The sequence below is a fragment of the Ranitomeya variabilis genome, chromosome 4 (assembly GCF_051348905.1).
Source record: "Ranitomeya variabilis isolate aRanVar5 chromosome 4, aRanVar5.hap1, whole genome shotgun sequence".
In the NCBI taxonomy this organism is placed as follows: Eukaryota; Metazoa; Chordata; class Amphibia; order Anura; family Dendrobatidae; genus Ranitomeya; species Ranitomeya variabilis.
This window is the reverse complement of record NC_135235.1, coordinates 713,682,088-713,700,623: the sequence shown is the minus strand read 5'-3', so window position 1 is coordinate 713,700,623 and position 18,536 is coordinate 713,682,088. Positions and strand designations below refer to the sequence as shown.

Genomic DNA, 18,536 nt, shown 5'->3' with positions numbered 1-18,536 from the left:
AGAGAAAATACAAAATCAGAAGACACAAGAGTAGTCAGTAAGCGAGCCGAGGTCACAACAGGAAACAAATAAACAAGCCGGGAGAGGAGCACAGAGGAATTAACCAGAGGAGAAGGCTGTATCTGACAGCGTCCAGCAATATGCTTCGAGCTTTAGGAGGGTGTGGTGCTTTCCAACTGGCTGGAGCAGGGAGCTGGACAACACACATCCATACTGCCAGATTGGATGGCACTACAAATCCCAGGTACCCTAATCTTAGTGGCAGGGCAGAGCCTGCGTCGCCCAGAGTTTCTGGTTTCGATGTCTCCTCCATTACCAGTGCCTCCTGTAGAATGAATAAGGTCATGCCTGGTAACAGAACCAGACATCACCGCAGCAGATCCCAGAGGAGATAGGACATACCATATGCAGAAGCACTAATATGAGAGAATGGCAGAAAACCAGAGCAGTAGAAATCCCCATAAATTGACTTCATTTTGGAAATTATAACCCTCAGGGGATTAATGTATTGTTGTAGTGACTATGTTGACCCCAGAGCCACTTTCCAGAAATTAGCACGCAGTGGATGTTGGAGAGTGAAAATTGCAAATATGCCATTTTATTACCCCACACACAGTGCCCAGATTGTGCTCCAGGAGACACACACATTGTAAATTAAGTGGATTCTTATCACTATAGCAATTTATTATTTATCATCATTATTAATTTTTATAGCGCCATTTATTCCATGGCGCTTTACACGTGCTTTATACATGGATGCTAAATATGCTTTGGGCACACTGCAAGGCTCAGAAGCGAGGGGAAAATTTGACTTTGGGAGAGTGGATATTGCTGGATTGGTGTATTGAAGCCAAGGTGCTTTTCAAGAGCCTTTGAGCCACTTGTAATGTAGAAACCTGTTTTTCACTGACAGATTATGGACCTGAGTATGGAATTGTTTTTTTGGGAGATGAGTAGAAGGTTTATTGGTGTAATTTTCCTCAACATAACATTGTTTGGTGACTTTTTACTCTATATTTCGGAGGCAGAATGGACAATCAGTTGAACACAACGCTCTACTGGTTCATCCTATGAGGTTTTCTATTAGACTGTGAGCTGTCATTGTCTTAGTGAATAATTACGTATTCAACATAACTTGTCATGTTGTGGATAGTTTACGTACAAATGTTAAAATATGTAAAATTCAAGGATTTTTTTATGAAAACTAATTGGTTTTATTTTTAACAGATGACTGCACCAGGCAATCAGAGGGGCAGCTGACATCTTCAGTTTTTAAATCAGATAATCTTGAGATCCCACAGGATACAATTGAAGTGAATGCCATTACTCCAGATATACCATCATCCCTTCACAGCAAAGATCTGTCGTCTGATCTTTTGAAACAGGTCCTGTCTTCTGATTCATTACCGACTACTAAGGAAAATCAAAGTCACAAAATAAGCATTAAAAAACAAATTGGTCCTAAAGTAAAGAAACCATTTTCACTTTTAGAATATGGAAATCATTTTCCCCTCCAAGAATTTTTTCTTAAGCATCAAAAAATTCACACAGGAGAGAATAGATTTTCTTGTTCCAAGTGTAGGAGATGTTTTAACCAGAAGTGGAATCTTGATATACACCAAAGAACTCACACAGGGGAGAAGCCTTTTTCATGTTCAGAATGTGGGAAATGTTTTAATCGGAAAGTGTATCTTGATAGCCACCAGAGATTACACACAGGAGAGAAGCCTTTTTCCTGTTTAGAATGTGGGAAATGTTTTAACCACAAATCACATTTGGTTAAGCACTACAGAACTCACACAGGAGAGAAGCCTTTTTCCTGTTCAGAATGTGGGAAATGTTTTAAAGAGAAATCTGCTTTGGGGCGATCCATGACACCATTCTAAACAACTGCACTCCTCAAGATGCTCAAAACCACATTCAAGAAGTTTATTAACCCTTCAGGTGTTTCACAGGAATATTTGGAATGTTTAAAAAAAAAAAAAAAAAAATGAACATTTCACTTTTTCACACAAAATTTACTTCAGATCCAATTTGTTTTATTTTACCAAGGGTAACAGCAGAAATTGGACCCCAAAAGTTGTACAATTTGTCCTGAGTACGCTGATACTCCATGTGTGGGGGTAAACTACTGTTGGGCGCATGGCAGAGCTCGGAAGGGAAGGAGCGCCGTTTGGAATGCAGACTTTGATGGCATGGTCTGCAGGCGTCACGTTGCGCTTGCAGAGCCCCTCATGTACCTAAACAGTAGAAACCCCCCACAAGTGACCCCATATTGGAAACTAGACCCCCAAAGGAACTTATCTAGATGTGTTGTGAGAACTTTGAACCCCCATGTTTTTCACTACAGTTTATAATGCAGAGCCATGAAAATAAAAAATCTTTTTTCCCACAAAAATGAATTTTAGCCCCCAAATTTTTATTTTCCTAAGGGTAACTAGAGAAATTGGACCCCAATAGTTGTTGTCCAAGTTGTCCTGAATATGCTGCTACCCCATATATTGGGATAAACCCCTGTTTGGGCCTACAAGAGAGCTCGGAAGGGAAGGAGCATTGTTTTACTTTTTCAACGCAGAATTGGCTGGGATTGAGATCGGATGCCATGTTGCTTTTGGAGAGCCCCTGATGTGTCTAAACAGAGAAAACCTCCCAATTCTTACTCCAACCCTAACCCGAACACACCCCTAACCCTAATCCCAACCCTAAGCACACCCCTAACCCCAATACACCCTTAACCCCAACACACCCCTAACCCTAATCCCAACTCTAACCACACCCCTAACTCCCAACACACCCCTATCCCTAATCCCAACCGTAAAGGTAATCCCAACCCTAACTTTAGCCCCAACCCTTACTTTAGCCCTAACCCTAATGGGAAAATTAATACATTTTTTTTATTTTATTATTTTTCCCTAACTAAGGTGATGATAAAGGGGGGTTTTATTTACTGTTTATAGCGGGTTTTTATATTTGGCAGCTGTCACACACTAAAAGACGCTTTTTATTGCAAAAAATAGTTTTTGCCTCACCACATTTTGGAAGCTATAATTTTTCCATATTTTGGTCAACAGAGTCACGTGAGGTCTTGTTTTTTGCTGAACAAGTTGATGTTTTTATTGGTACCAATTTTCGGGCACGTGACTTTTTTGATCTCTTTTTATTCCGATTTTTGTGAGGCAGCATGAACAAAAACCAGCAATTCATGAATTTCTTTTTTGGAGGGGTGCCTACCGTTCTGCGTTTGGTAAAATTGATAAAGCAGTTTTATTCTTCGGGTCAGTACGATTACAGCGATATCTCATTTATATCTTTTTTTTATGTTTTGGCGCTTTTTTACAATAAACAATTTTATATAAAAAATAATTTTTGCATCACTTTATTCTGAGGGCTATAACTTTTTATTTGTTTCGCTAATGACGCTGTATGGTGGCTCGATTTTTGGCAGGACAAGATGACGTTTTCAGCGGTACTATGTTTATTTATATCTGTCTTTTTGACCGCGTGTTTTTCCACTTTTTGTTCGGCGGTATGATAAAGCATCGTGTTTTGCCACGTGTGTTTTTTTTTTTATTTTTTTTACGGTGTTCACTGAAGGGGTTAATTAGTGGGACAGTTTTATAGGTCAGGTCGTTACAGAAGTGGCGATACTAGTGTACTTTTATTTATTTTTGTTTACATAAAGAAATGTATTTATTGGAACAAAATTTTTTCTTCTTTATTTAGGATTTTTTTTTTTAAATATTTCTACAGTGTAATTTTTTTTTTTTTAACTTTTTTTTACTTTGCCCCACGGGGGGACATCACTATATATTATCAGATCGCTGATCTGACACTTTGCTCACAAGCCAACCTCCCTGCAGGACCCGGAAGGACCCCCTCGGCCATCTTGGATCCGGGGTCTGCAGTGAGGATTACGAAGGAGACCCTTGGAACAGCACAATCACATCGCATTGTTCCGAGGGTCTCAGGGAAGCACGCAGGGAGCCCCATCTCTGCGCGATGCTTCCCTATGCCACCGGAACACTGTGATCATGTTTAATCGCAGTGTTTCGGGGGTTAAAGTGCCAGGAGCGGTCACAGTGCTGGATGTCAGCTGTGATAATCTGCTGACACTCGGCTGTGATCAACCGTGCTCCTCCTGTGAGCGCGGCTGATCGGGTATGACATACTATCCTGTCCATGGGAATTAAAGGGACTCTGTCACCTGAATTTGGAGGGAACAATCTTCAGCCATAGGGGCGGAGTTTTCGGGTTTGATTCACCCTTTCCTTACCCGCTGGCTGCATTCTGGCTGCAATATTGGATTGAAGTTCATTCTCTGTCCTCTGTAGTACATGCCTGCACAAGGCAATCTTGCCTTACGCAGGCGTGTACTATGGAGGACAGTCCCTTTAAGTCTCAGGTCACATGGACGGGACAGTACGTCCGATGGCAGAAAGGGGTTAAGCAATAAGCCCAAAAATATTCAAAACCAGATAAGGCTCAGCTGTATGTTAAAGAACAGGTACATGTCATCAAATCAAGAAGTTATGAAAAAAAACAAACAAACCTCAGAGCTCTGAAACACACTCATTTCCCCTTTCAAGGTTCATCAGGAGTGAATAAAGTATACATAGTATAAAGAGACTACTTAGGCCTCTTTCACACTTCAGTTGTTTGGCGTCAGTCTAAATCCGCCATTTTCCTCAAAAAACGGATCCGTTTTTTTTGTGACGGATCCGTTATTTTCCCCATAGACTTGCATTAGTGACGGATTGTGACGGATGGTCGTCAGTTCCATCCGTCATGCGACGGATCCGTCAAAATTTGGCGGACGTCATCTAGACATTGACGGTCATTGCAACGTTTTTTGTCTGCGTTGAAATGACAGATCGCGACGGATCCGTCGCGTCCGTCATTTCATAGAGCGGCCACCTATGGGCGACGGATCCGTCGCCCCAATCCGTTTTTTCAATTTTTTTCAATTGCGCATGCTCCAAAAAGTATATACAACCCCCGAGTAACGGATCCGTCAAAAAGACGGATCCGTCACATCCGTTGTTTCAACAATTGTGACGGATCCGTCGATCCGTCATTATGTCGGAAGTGACTGACGCCAAAAAAACTGAAGTGTGAAAGAAGCCTTAGCTGCTGAAGAAATTGCTATGACCGGGACAATAGCAGGGTTCAGAGTGCAAGCACATAAGGAAACGATACCCCTTCATAGTGTGCTACATGATACGGTGCATGTTCATTCATGTTGCTATTGTGCCGGTCTTAGCAATCTCTTCAATCACTATAATTGTGGTATACTGTCCAAACAAACTCTCATTTCAGTATCTCTACTCCTATTCCTTTCCCCATCCCACAGGGCTGGATAGGGGTAGGAGGGACAGTCGACAGTGATCGGGGGCGCCATTGCACAGTCGTAGGGTGCCAACCTCCGCTGGTAGGTAGGAACAGTTCAGTTTAGTGATGGGTACAGGCACCTCCTGGTATCTTTAAAATGGTGGTAGTGGTCCTTGTTATCACCTTACTGCGTTAAGATTAAATTAAAGGTAATTTTTTAAGTAGAGTTTTTACACGGTGAATTTCTTTGTTCAATTTTTCTGTACAGGAACAATCTTATTCTAGCTGTGATTTCCTCATGGGTTGTGCTCACAGCCCAACACAGTGCAGGAAGATTGGCGTTTGCCACAGAAGACCAGGATTGGCAAATTCGCCACTGGTGCCCTGTGCTCTTCACAGATGAAAGCAGGTTCACACTGAGCACATGTGACAGACGTGACGGAGTGTAGAGCCGCCGTGGAGAGCGATCTGCTGCCTGCAACATCCTTCAGCATGACCGGTTTGGCAGTGGGTCAGTAATCGTGTGGGGTGGCATTCCTTTGGAGGGCCACATAGCCCTCCATGTGCTTGCCAGAGGTAGCCTGACTGTCATTAGGTACCGAGATGAGATCCTCAGACCCCTTGTGAGACCATATGCTGGTGCAGTTGGGCTTGGGTTCGTCCTAATGCAGGACATTGCCAGACCTCATGTGGCTGGAGTGTGTCAGCAGTTCCTGCAAGATGAAGGCATTGAAGCTATGGACTGGCCTGCCCGTTCCCCAAACCTGAATCCGATTGAACACATCTGGGACATCATGTCTTGCACGATCCATCAACGTCACGTTGCACAACAGACTGTTCAGGAGTTGGCGGATGCTTTAGTCCAGGTCTGGGAGGAGATCCCTCAGGAGACCATTCGCCGCCTCATCAGGAGTATGCCCAGGCTTGTAGGGAGGTCATACAGGCACATAGAGGCAACACACACACAACTGAACATCATTTCCTTGTCTTGAGGCATTTCCACTGAAGTTGGATCAGCCTGTAATTTGATTTTCCACTTTGATTTTGAGTATCATTCCAAATCCAGACCTCCATGGGATATTCATTTTGATTTACATTGATCATTTTTATGTTTTATTGTTCTCAACACATTCCACTATGTAACGCATAAAAATTTGCATCTGAAATATTTCATTCAGTGATATCTAGGATGTGGTATTTTAGTGTTCCCTTTATTTTTTTGAGCCGTGTATATAGGTTTTATTAGTAGATGTAAAGAAGAAAACTAAATACTGTAAAATAATCACTCATGTGTTTCCCTTATTATCTCCAGTAATTGTATTATTACACAGGATTCTTATGATGTTACATCGGCTCATCTTCTTCTCATTCAGGTCTCTACAATATCGGATCCTCTCAGTGAAGATCTTCTATATAAGAGAATTTTCCTGATTTACCCATTAAGGATGGATATGGACAGATACAAGATGGTGGAGAGGATATTACACCTCACCTTAGAGATCCTCTTCCGGCTTACTGGAGAGGTGAGAGATTCTGATGACGTCTCATTACATCATTCTTATCTATGGGAATAACAGATGGGCAGAACTGGAGAGGTGAGGACTCTGGAAATGTCTGTAGTGAGATTTATGAATGTCTCTCCATAACCAGGATTACACAGTAGTGAAGAAGACCTCTAGTGAGCGCTGTCAGGACCCTGTGTCTGAGGGATTGGGAAGACCCCTAAGCCCAGTCACGGGGTCTCCACCTCACCTGATACATGAGGACATCAATGACCAGAAGATCCTAGAACTCACCTACAAGATGATTGAGCTGCTGACTGGACAGGTGACACTGCTGGGAATGCTGGGACATTATACAGTAACACTGTGAAGGTTTCTGGGGATAACGGTACCATTGTGTGTGTCAGGTTCCTATAAGGTGTCAGGATGTCGCCGTCTATTTCTCCATGGAGGAGTGGGAGTATTTAGCAGGACACAAAGATGTATACAAGGACATCATAATGGAGGTTCCCCAGCCCCTCACATCACCAGGTAATAGACAGGACTAAATACATACGGCCTATAATTATCTGTATGTAAAGAATGAATTCAGTCCCTGTATGTGCTTCCTCCAGTTCTATCCAGTAGGAGGACAACACCAGAGAGATGTCCCAATCCTCTTCTACCACAGGACTATAAACAAGAAGATCCCAATGTTCCTCAGGATCATCAGGTAGATGGAGAGAAGGTGTCATGAGATCTCCCCTCTGATGTGTAGACGGCTGTGAAGGTCTTGTGCTCGGTCTTGTTTTATTCACCAGTATTATATGTTTTATACTTGTGTAATGAGAACGGTGCAGATGGCAGGCAGGGCTGCCACCAGGAATTTTGGTGTCCCATACTGGCAAAACTTTCGGGCCCACTTGGGACTCTGCCCAGGCTACAACCCCCCCCCCCCCAGCTCCGTCTCCAACTCTCGAACCTTCCACAGTACCACTGCCCTCTCATAGTAAAACTCTGCATCTGTATAATGCATCCCATAGTCATATATAGTTGAATAATGCATCCCCTTAGGAATATAATGCACCCCCATAATAGTATAATGCACCCCCATAATAGTATAATGCACCCCCATAGTAGTATAATGCACCTCCATAGTAGTATAATGCATCTCATAGTATAATGCCCTCCCATAGTGGTATAATGCACTTCATAGTATAATGCACCTCATAGTATAATGCCCTCCCATAGTGGTATGATGCACTTCATAGTATAATGCACCCCCATAGTAGTATAATGCACCTCCATAGTAGTATAATGCATCTCATAGTATAATGCCCTCCCATAGTGGTATAATGCACTTCATAGTATAATGCACCTCATAGTATAATGCCCTCCCATAGTGGTATGATGCACTTCATCGTATAATGCACCCCAAGTTTATCCTGACCTGGCTGAGGTCCAGCGGTGTCCTCCACCTGATACATCTGAGGTGTGTACCATCATATGTGAGTGTCATTATACACCGGCAACATGCCCTCTGACATCAGCTGCCAGCTTATGATCTCCCGCAAGGCAACAGATTTTAACTTGCCGTGCGTCTGACGATGCATGATCAGTTGAGCCTCTGGGGCCCAAAGAGAAGAGGCGACCTGCTGCGGGTCTCCTCTGCTCGCCAGGCCCTATTCGCCAGTAAGGGCTGTAATGCTCTGATGGCGGAACTAATGGCAGGATTAGAGCTGATCATAGATGTGACTATCTTTTCTTTTCATCTGTCTGTGACTTTTACAATATTTGTTTCAGGGTGAAGATCTGACCTATATTAATACTACAGAGACATATATGAGGGGTGATGAGCGGTGTAAAGAGGAGATTCCTACATATGACTACCCAGGTAAGTAGTAACCACTAAATGCAGAGAAGTCACAGATTCTTCTTAGTCACCGGCTATGGCTGCTTTATCGGTTGTATAGCCCGGTCGTATCACAATCGGGTGATCACCATTTTGCCTCTAGACCTCAACATTCTCCTCCATCCAAACTTTGACACATCAGCTCTAAACTGTTATAAAAAAAGTATTTGAATGTCTAATATTTCTTCTTGAAACTGATGTGACATCTACCATTAGTCCTTATAATAGTTTAGCTTGAAAGAGCCACTGAGCCCCATACTCTAATTACCCCAGAGGTTTCACCACTAGTTACTCATTTATTACTGATGAAGACTGTTGAGTTTGATTATTTCAGTAAATGTGTTATTGTCTTTAGTCACAGTTTTTGACTACAGTAGTTACTGCTCAAATCCTTTGACTTAACCACTTCCCGCAGTCCTTTTTTGTTCCTAATCAGGACCCAATTTTTCGAACCTGATGTGTGTCACTTTGTAGTGATAACTTTGGAATTCTTCACAAAGGATAATAGGAAACAAATGGACCTTACAGATTATTTTCCAATTTCTCTTGAATGTGACAGTACCCTATATACAATTGTACACTACTATCTGGGACATAGCAGGGTTAAGAAGCTATTTAGCTATTTGACTGCAGATCTTGCAGAAATAGTTTGCGGATACGATGCATTGGGGGCACTGTTCGTGGTCACCTGGCAGCTCAAAAGATGTCCACCATGAAAGGACTTGGCGCGATCTACTCCATTTTACAGATCCCAGGGATTGCCTTGTTCATCATACTTTAACCCTTCTACTTGGGTCTGATCTTAGCCAGACAGAGACCCCTAGGCTTTGGCCATGGTGTTACCTTATGTTATGTGATGTGAGATGTAGCAAGAATAGTCAGGTAACCGGGTCAGTACCAGGAGAGCAGAGAAAATACAAAATCAGAAGACACAAGAGTAGTCAGTAAGCGAGCTGAGGTCACAACAGGAAACAAATAAACAAGCCTGGAGAGGAGCGAAGAGGAATTAACCAGAGGAGAAGGCTGTATCTGACAGCGTCCAGCAATATGCTTCGAGCTTTAAGAGGGTGTGGTGCTTTCCAACTGGCTGGAGCAGGGAGCTGGACAACACACATCCATACTGCCAGATTGGATGGCACTACAAATCCCAGGTACCCTAATCTTAGTGGCAGGGCAGAGCCTGCGTCACCCAGAGTTTCTGGTTTCGATGTCTCCTCCATTACCAATGCCTCCTGTAGAATGAATAAGGTCATGCCTGGTAACAGAACCAGACATCACAGCAGCAGATCCCAGAGGAGATAGGACATACCATATGCAGAAGCCCTAATATGAGAAAATGGCAGAAAACCAGAGCAGTAGAAATCCCCATAAATTGACTTCATTTTGGAAATTATAACCCTCAGGGGATTAATGTATTGTTGTAGTGACTATGTTGACCCCAGAGCCACTTTCCAGAAATTTGCACGCAGTGGATGTTGGAGAGTGAAAATTGCAAATATGCCATTTTATTACCCCACACACAGTGCCCAGATTGTGCTCCAGGAGACACACACATTGTAAATTAAGTGGGTTCTTATCACTATAGCAATTTATTATTTATTATCATTATTAATTTTTATAGTGCCATTTATTCCATGGCGCTTTACACGTGCTTTATACATGGATGCTAAATATGGTTTGGGCACACTGCAAGGCTCAGAAGCGAGGGGAAAATTTGACTTTGGGAGAGCGGATATTGCTGGATTGGTGTATTGAAGCCGTGGTGCTTTTCAAGAGCCTTTGAGCCACTTGTAATGTAGAAACCTGTTTTTCACTGACAGATTATGGACCTGAGTATGGAATTGTTTTTTTGGGAGATGAGTAGAAGGTTTATTGGTGTAATTTTCCTCAACATAACATTGTTTAGTGACTTTTTACTCTATATTTCGGAGGCAGAATGGACAATCAGTTGAACACAACGCTCTACTGGTTCATCCTATGAGGTTTTCTATTAGACTGTGAGCTGTCATTGTCTTAGTGAATAATTACGTATTCAACATAACTTGTCATGTTGTGGATAGTTTACGTACAAATGTTAAAATATGTAAAATTCAAGGATTTTTTTATGAAAACTAATTGGTTTTATTTTTAACAGATGACTGCACCAGGCAATCAGAGGGGCAGCTGACATCTTCAGTTTTTAAATCAGATAATCTTGAGATCCCACAGGATACAATTGAAGTGAATGCCATTACTCCAGATATACCATCATCCCTTCACAGCAAAGATCTGTCGTCTGATCTTTTGAAACAGGTCCTTTCTTCTGATTCATTACCGACTACTAAGGAAAATCAAAGTCACAAAATAAGCATTAAAAAACAAATTGGTCCTGAAGTAAAGAAACCATTTTCACTTTTAGAATATGGAAATCATTTTCCCCTTCAAGAATCTTTTCTTAAGCATCAAAAAATTCACACAGCAGAGAATAGATTTTCTTGTTCCAAGTGTGGGAGATGTTTTAACCAGAAGTGGAATCTTGTTATACACCAAAGAACTCACACAGGGGAGAAGCCTTTTTCATGTTCAGAATGTGGGAAATGTTTTAATCGGAAAGTGCATCTTCATAGCCACCAGAGATTACACACAGGAGAGAATCCTTTTTCCTGTTCAGTATGTGGGAAATGTTTTAACCACAAATCAAATTTGGTTACGCACCAGAGAACTCACACGGGTGAGAAGCCTTTTTCCTGTTCAGAATGTGGGAAATGTTTTAATCAGAAATCATCTTTGGTTGCACACCAGAAAACCCACACAGGTGAGAAACCTTTTTCATGTTCAGAATGTGGGAAATGTTTTAAAGAGAAATCTGCTTTGGTTTCGCACCAGAGAACTCACTCAGGAGTGAAGCCTTTTTCCTGTTTAGAATGTGGGAAATGTTTTAACCACAAATCAGATTTGGTTAAGCACCAGAGAACTCACACAGGTGAGAAGCCTTTTTCATTTTCAGAATGTGGGAAATGTTTTAATCACAAATCAGATTTGGTTAAGCACCAGAGAACTCACACAGGTGAGAAGCCTTTTTCATGTTCAGAATGTGGGAAATGTTTTAAACAGACATCAGCTTTGGTTAGGCACCAAATAACTCACACAGGGGAGAAGCCTTTTTCATGTTCAGAATGTGGGAAATGTTTTAATCAAAAATCATCTTTGGTTGCACACCAGAAAACCCACACAGGAGTGAAGCCTTTTTCCTGTTCAGAATGTGGGAAATGTTTTAACCGCAAATCAGCTTTGGTTAAGCACCACAGAACTCACACAGGAGAGAAGCCTTTTTCCTGTTCAGAATGTGGGAAATGTTGTATCTATAAATCAGATTTGGTTACGCACCAGAGAACTCACACAGGTGAGAAGCCTTTTTCCTGTTTAGAATGTGGGAAATGTTTTAAACAGAAATCAGCTTTGGTTACACACCAGAGAACTCACACAGGTGAGAAGCCTTTTTCCTGTTCAGAATGTGGGAAATGTTTTAACCACAAATCAGATTTGGTTAAGCACCAGAGAACTCACACAGGTGAGAAGCCTTTTTCATGTTCAGAATGTGGGAAATGTTTTAATCAGAAATCATGTTTGGTTGCACACCAGAAAACCCACACAGGAGTGAAGCCTTTTTCCTGTTCAGAATGTGGGAAATGTTTTAACCACAAATCAGCTTTGGTTAAGCACCACAGAACTCACACAGGAGAGAAGCCTTTTTCCTGTTCAGAATGTGGGAAATGTTGTATCTATAAATCAGATTTGGTTACGCACCAGAGAACTCACACAGGTGAGAAGCCTTTTTCCTGTTTAGAATGTGGGAAATGTTTTAAACAGAAATCAGCTTTGGTTACACACCAGAGAACTCACTCAGGAGTGAAGCCTTTTTCCTGTTTAGAATGTGGGAAATGTTTTAAACACAAATCAGATTTGGTTAAGCACCAGAGAACTCACACAGGTGAGAAGCCTTTTTCTTGTTCAGAATGTGGGAAATGTTTTAATCAGAAATCATCTTTGGTTGCACACCAGAAAACCCACACAGGAGAGAAGCCTTTTTCATGTTCAGAATGTAGGAAATGTTTTAAAGAGAAATCTGCTTTGGTTTCGCACCAGAGAACTCACTCAGGAGTGAAGCCTTTTTCCTGTTTAGAATGTGGGAAATGTTTTAAACACAAATCGGATTTGGTTAAGCACCAGAGAACTCACACAGGTGAGAAGCCTTTTTCATGTTCAGAATGTGGGAAATGTTTTAATCAGAAATCACATTTGGTTAAGCATCAGAGAACCCACACAGGGGAGAAGCCTTTTTCATGTTCAGAATGTGGGACGCCATCAGCCACGTAGGCGTCATGAAAGTCAGTGCCAATCCGACCTGTGATGCCTATGTGGCGTAATGGAGGGATCGCGTCCCTGCAAATCGGGTGAAAGGGTTAACTCCAATTTCACCCGATCTGCAGGGACAGGGGGGTGGTACTTCAAAATCTAACACAAATTGGCAACGTGGCCACATAGCTTTAGGGTTGGAATTATTTATGGCTAGGGTTGGAAATGGGGTTAAGATAAGGCTTGTAGTTAGGGTGATGGTTAGGCTTTAGGGGTGTGTTGGGGTTAGGGTTGCGGTTAGGGTTGGGATTAGGGTTAGGGGTGTGTTGGGGTTAGGGTTGTGATTAGGGTTATGGCTAGAGTTATATATTATTTATTAATTATACACCTCTTCTCCTGCTTTCACTCCGACCTTCTTAGAAAACACCAGTGATTGTCTTACCGCTGTCTCAAACATCATGTCCTCCCTCTATCTGAAACTGAACCTGTCAAAAACTGAACTCCTCGTGTTCTCTCCCTCTACTAACCTACTTTTGCCTGACATTGCCATCTCCGTGTGCGGTTCCACCATTACTCCAAAGCAACATGCCCGCTGCCTTGGGGTCATCCTTGATTCCGAGCTTTCATTCACCCCCCACATCCGATCACTGGCTCGCTCTTCTTATCTGCATCTCAAAAACATTTCTAGAATTCGCCCTTTTCTTACTTTCGACTCTGCAAAAACTCTTACTGTTTCTCTTATTCATTCCCGTCTGGACTATTGTAACTCTCTGCTAATCGGCCTCCCTCTTACCAAACTCTCCCCGCTCCAATCTGTCCTGAATGCTGCTGCCAGGATCATATTCCTCACCAACCGTTACACCGATGCCTCTACCTTGTGCCAGTCATTACACTGGCTACCCATCCACTCCAGAATCCAGTACAAAACTACTACCCTCATCCACAAAGCACTCCATGGCTCAGCACCACCCTACATCTCCTCTCTGGTCTCAGTCTACCACCCTACCCGTGCCCTCCGCTCCGCTAATGACCTCAGGTTAGCATCCTCAATAATCAGAACCTCCCACTCCCGTCTCCAAGACTTTACACGTGCTGCGCCGATTCTTTGGAATGCACTACCTAGGTTAATACGATTAATCCCCAATCCCCACAGTTTTAAGCGTGCCCTAAAAACGCATTTGTTCAGACTGACCTACCGCCTCAACACATTAAACTAACTATCCCTGTGTGGCCTATTAAAAATAGAAAAAAAAACAAAAAACACATGATCAGGTTCCTTGCATCGTGTTCTCATACACTTTATGCAGTTAATAGCACTCTGTGTCTGTTCTGCTACATACTTAGGCTGTTAACTGGTTCATGCAGCTTTACATGAACACCCGAGCCTTACACTATGGCTGGTCCAAATAACTAAAGCAATTGTCACCATCCACCTCTCGTGTCTCCCCTTTTCCTCATAGTTTGTAAGCTTGCGAGCAGGGCCCTCATTCCTCCTGGTATCTGTTTTGAACTGTGATTTCTGTTATGCTGTAATGTCTATTGTCTGTACAAGTCCCCTCTATAAGTTGTAAAGCGCTGCGGAATATGTTGGCGCTATATAAATAAAAATTATTATTATTATTATTATTAGAGTTGGGATTAGGGCTAGGGGTGTGTTGGAGTTAGAATTGAGGGGTTTCCACTGTTTAGGCACATCAGGGGTCTCCAAACGCAACATGGCGCCACCATTTATTCCAGCCAATCTTGCGTTCAAAAAATCAAATGGTACTTCCTCCCTTCCGAGCCCCGACGTGTGCCCAAACAGTGGTTTACCCCCACATATGGGGTATCAGCGTACTCAAGAAAAACTGGGCAACAAATATTGGGGTCCAATTTCTGCTGTTACCCTTGTGAAAATAAAAAATTGCTTGCTAAAACATAATTTTTAGGAAAGAAAAATGATTTTTTATTTTCACAGCTCTGCATTGTAAACTTCTGTGAAGCACTTGGGGGTTCAAAGTGCTCACCACATATCTAGAGAAGTTCCTTGGGGGGGTCTAGTTTCCAAAATGGGGTCACTTGTGGGGGAGCTCGAATGTTTAGGCACACAGGGGCTCTCCAAACGCGACATGGTGTCCGCTAAAGATTGGAGCCAATTTTTCATTGAAAAAGTCAAATGGAGCTCCTTCCCTTCTGAGCCCTGTCGTGTGCCCAAACAGTGGTTCCCCCCCACGTATGGGGTATCGGCGTACTCAGGACAAATTTTACAATAACTTTTGGAGTCCAGTTTCTCTTTTTACTCTTGGGAAAATAAAAAAATTGTTGCTAAAATATTATTTTTGTGACTAAAAAGTTAAATGTTCATTTTTTCCTTCCATGTTGCTTCTGCTGCTGTGAAGCACCTGAACTGTCAATAAACTTCTTGAATGTGGTTTTGAGCACCTTGAGGGGTGCAGTTTTTAGAATGGTGTCACCTTTGGGTATTTTCAGCCATACAGCCATCTCAAACTGACTTGAAATGTGAGGAGGTCCCTAAAAAAAAATTGGTTTTGTAAATTTCGTTGTAAAAATGAGAAATCGCTGGTCAAATTTTAACCCTTATAACTTCCTAGCAAAAAACAATTTTGTTTCCAAAATTGTGCTGATGTAAAGTAGACATGTGAGTAATGTTGTTTATTGACTATTTTGTGTCACATAACTCTCATTTAACAGAATAAAAATTCAAAATTTGAAAATTGTGAAATTTTCAAAAGTTTAGCCAAATTTCCATTTTTTTCACAAACGCAAAAATTATCAACCTAAAATTACCACTAACATGAAGCCCAATATGTCATGAAAAAAAAATCTCAGAACCGCTAGGATCCGTTGAAGCGTTCCTGAGTTATTACCTCATAAAGGGACACTGGTCAGAATTGCAAAAAACTGCCTGGTCATTAAGGTCAAAATAGGCTGGGTCATGAAGGGGTTAAATTGCATTTTATTGCAAGAAATACCGTATTTTTCGGACTATAAGACGCACCAGACCATAAGACTCACCTAGGTTTTAAAGGAGGAAATTGGGGAAATAAAAACTGAAAACTGAAGCAAAAAATGTGGTAAATTTTGTGCTTAATATCTCCTATCCTGGTATATGGTCCCCTCATCCACATCCTGATATACATTGTCACGATAATCTGAATATGCCATGTTTGAGTCTGCCTAGCTTTACAAGACACAAGCTGCGGGTTATGCTGACCCCCCCTCTTTTCTCTGCTGGTTGCCTGTGTGTGTGAAGAATTTTTATTGCCCCCGGCAAATAGCAGTTTCTGCGAAGGCTGCTCACTCCTCCCTCCTCCCATCTAGTACTAGTTGGAACTGGTGTAAGACATGAGTTTCTTTGTTCTATTAAAGTTACATATCGCGGCACCGATTTGGGCTGGAACTATACAAATTACCTAGTCCGGATGTCCATCGGTAGATCGGCCACTTAAAGCGCAAGCAGCTAGGCGCAATGAGTGCAAAGTGCGGATTTCTCCTTAAGCAGTTCATGTAATGGCTCCTTATTTACACTTAACAGAACGCCCCTGAAGTGGGAAACATCATGAGCATCGTGTCATACTTATGTGAGGTTCACACAGCAAATTATGTATAAAAAAATAGTTTTCATATTGTAAGAAAAGGGGAGGTTTCAGCCCCTAAGTATGTCACCACAGGGGGGAGTGCCTGGGCTTTAGGCAGGGAATATCTGTGTAAAGCAGGATTCTTGCAGTGTCTTTTGCTGGGGATTCAGCTACAACAGGCTGTGCAACCTGACGTGAGAATAAGTGGGGAAGGTCCCCTCCCCCTGCCAGCATATGGCATACCATTGAATGATCTAAAAGAATTGTATGTCAATTTTCACCGTTAATCACTTTTTATTTGTAATTGTGATATACACCTGATTTGTCTTCTTTATAATATCTTTTTAATATTTTTGTAAATACTGCCTATCTTTTATGGAGTAAAATATATAATTTTACTAGCTTGTCTCTTCATGCTCTATACGACTGTGTGTCCTCTGAGGTGAATAACGCTACTGATTTGGGTTGGTTCCGGACCCGTTAACCTTTGGTGAAAATTGGAGCTAGTTGCAGCGACCTTGTTCTGTGCAATTGGGCGTCTTTGCAGTGAACAGCGGCATTGATAATTATTGTTCCAGCCTGAGTGGGAGTAGTTATATCGTCCTCGCTGCAGTGTGCCCAATAGCCAGTACATAGCAGGCAGCCTTTCTGGCGACTAATTACCCTGGGTGCAGTACCTGATCTGACCTGAAGATAAAGGGGGCGCCCGAGAGCTGCAAGTTCCAAACCGGAACTGGGAAGTGGGATGTAGCTAAATCCCCTTCGGAAGGAACCAGGGGAAATCAAACAACCCCCTTGTTATCAAGGTATCCGGGATGCCTGACATATTGTTGGGATCCGTGACATATTGTTGGCAGCACGGTGGGAACCGTGACACACGTGGTCCCCTCATCCCTACTCTGGTATGCATGGCCCTCTCGTCCCTATCGTGGTATGCATGGATCTCTCATCCCTATCCTGGCAGGAATGATCATCCTCATTTCTATCCTGGTATGCAGGGCCCCAATCTCATCTTAGTATGCATGGCCTAATCTCTATCCTGGTATTCGGGGTTCTATCTTGTCCTAGTATTCATGGCCCCAATTCCTATCCTGTTATGCAGAGCCCCCATCTCGTCCTATTATGTATGGCCCCACCCCTATTCTGGTATGCAGGGCCCCCATCTCATCCTAGTATGCATGTCCCCAACCTTATTCTGGTATGCATGGTCCCAGTCTATCCTTAATGCAGCAGCCAGGGTTGTCCATCTAGCTAATCGGTATTCAGGCATGTCCGCTCCGCCAGTCATTACACTGGCTGCCCCATACATTATAGAATCCAACTCAAAGTACTTGTTCTGACCCACAAAAGCTCTCCACAGTGCAGCACCCCCTTACATCTCCTCCCTCATTTTGGTCTATCGGCCTAACCGACCACTGAGCTCTGCAAACGACTTTCGACTTACTTCTGCACTAATCCATACCTCCCATTCCTGCGCCAATCCTCTGGAATGCTAGATATTAGGACTAGGGTTGAGCGAAATGGATCGTTCATTTTCATAAGTCGCCGACTTTTGGCAAAGTCGGCGTCTCATGAAACCCGACCCGATCCCTGTGTGGGGTCGGCCATGCTGTACGCGATCTTGGCGCCAAAGTCACGTTTCGTATGACGCGTTTAGCGCCATTTTTTCATCCAATGAAGGAGCGTGGGCAGAGTGATGACATAGGGGTTAGGGGCGTGCACGCCTATCATCATTTTATCGCTTGTGCGCAGTACGGATTTGCAATGTGTAAAACAAAATTTTCTGTGCTGGGAGAGAGAGAGAGAGAGATATTCCCCATTGACGTGCATAGGGTTTCGTGTTCCGGCCGATCCTCGACTTTTCGCAGTAATCGGCCGATTTCGCCCGACTAGACTTTTCAA

At 42.7% G+C, this 18,536-nt stretch overlaps 2 protein-coding genes across 2 annotated transcripts in view; both read left to right on the top strand.

The window, feature by feature from the left end:
- The first annotated feature begins 5,683 nt into the window (after positions 1-5,683).
- Positions 5,684-17,036, top strand: LOC143768233 (uncharacterized). Its single transcript, XM_077256926.1, has 5 exons — positions 5,684-5,839; positions 6,702-6,851; positions 6,979-7,155; positions 7,238-7,361; positions 10,910-17,036. The coding sequence occupies exons 2-5, from the start codon at positions 6,774-6,776 to the stop codon at positions 13,075-13,077; spliced, it is 2,547 nt and encodes an 848-aa protein (XP_077113041.1). The 5' UTR covers positions 5,684-5,839; positions 6,702-6,773; the 3' UTR covers positions 13,078-17,036.
- Positions 11,461-18,536, top strand: part of LOC143766563 (uncharacterized) — a 32,511-nt gene continuing 25,435 nt past the window's right edge. Inside the window, exon 1 of the mRNA XM_077254342.1 lies at positions 11,461-11,515. The gene's annotated coding sequence lies outside the window, so the exon portion shown is untranslated. The remainder of the gene's footprint in view (positions 11,516-18,536) is intronic.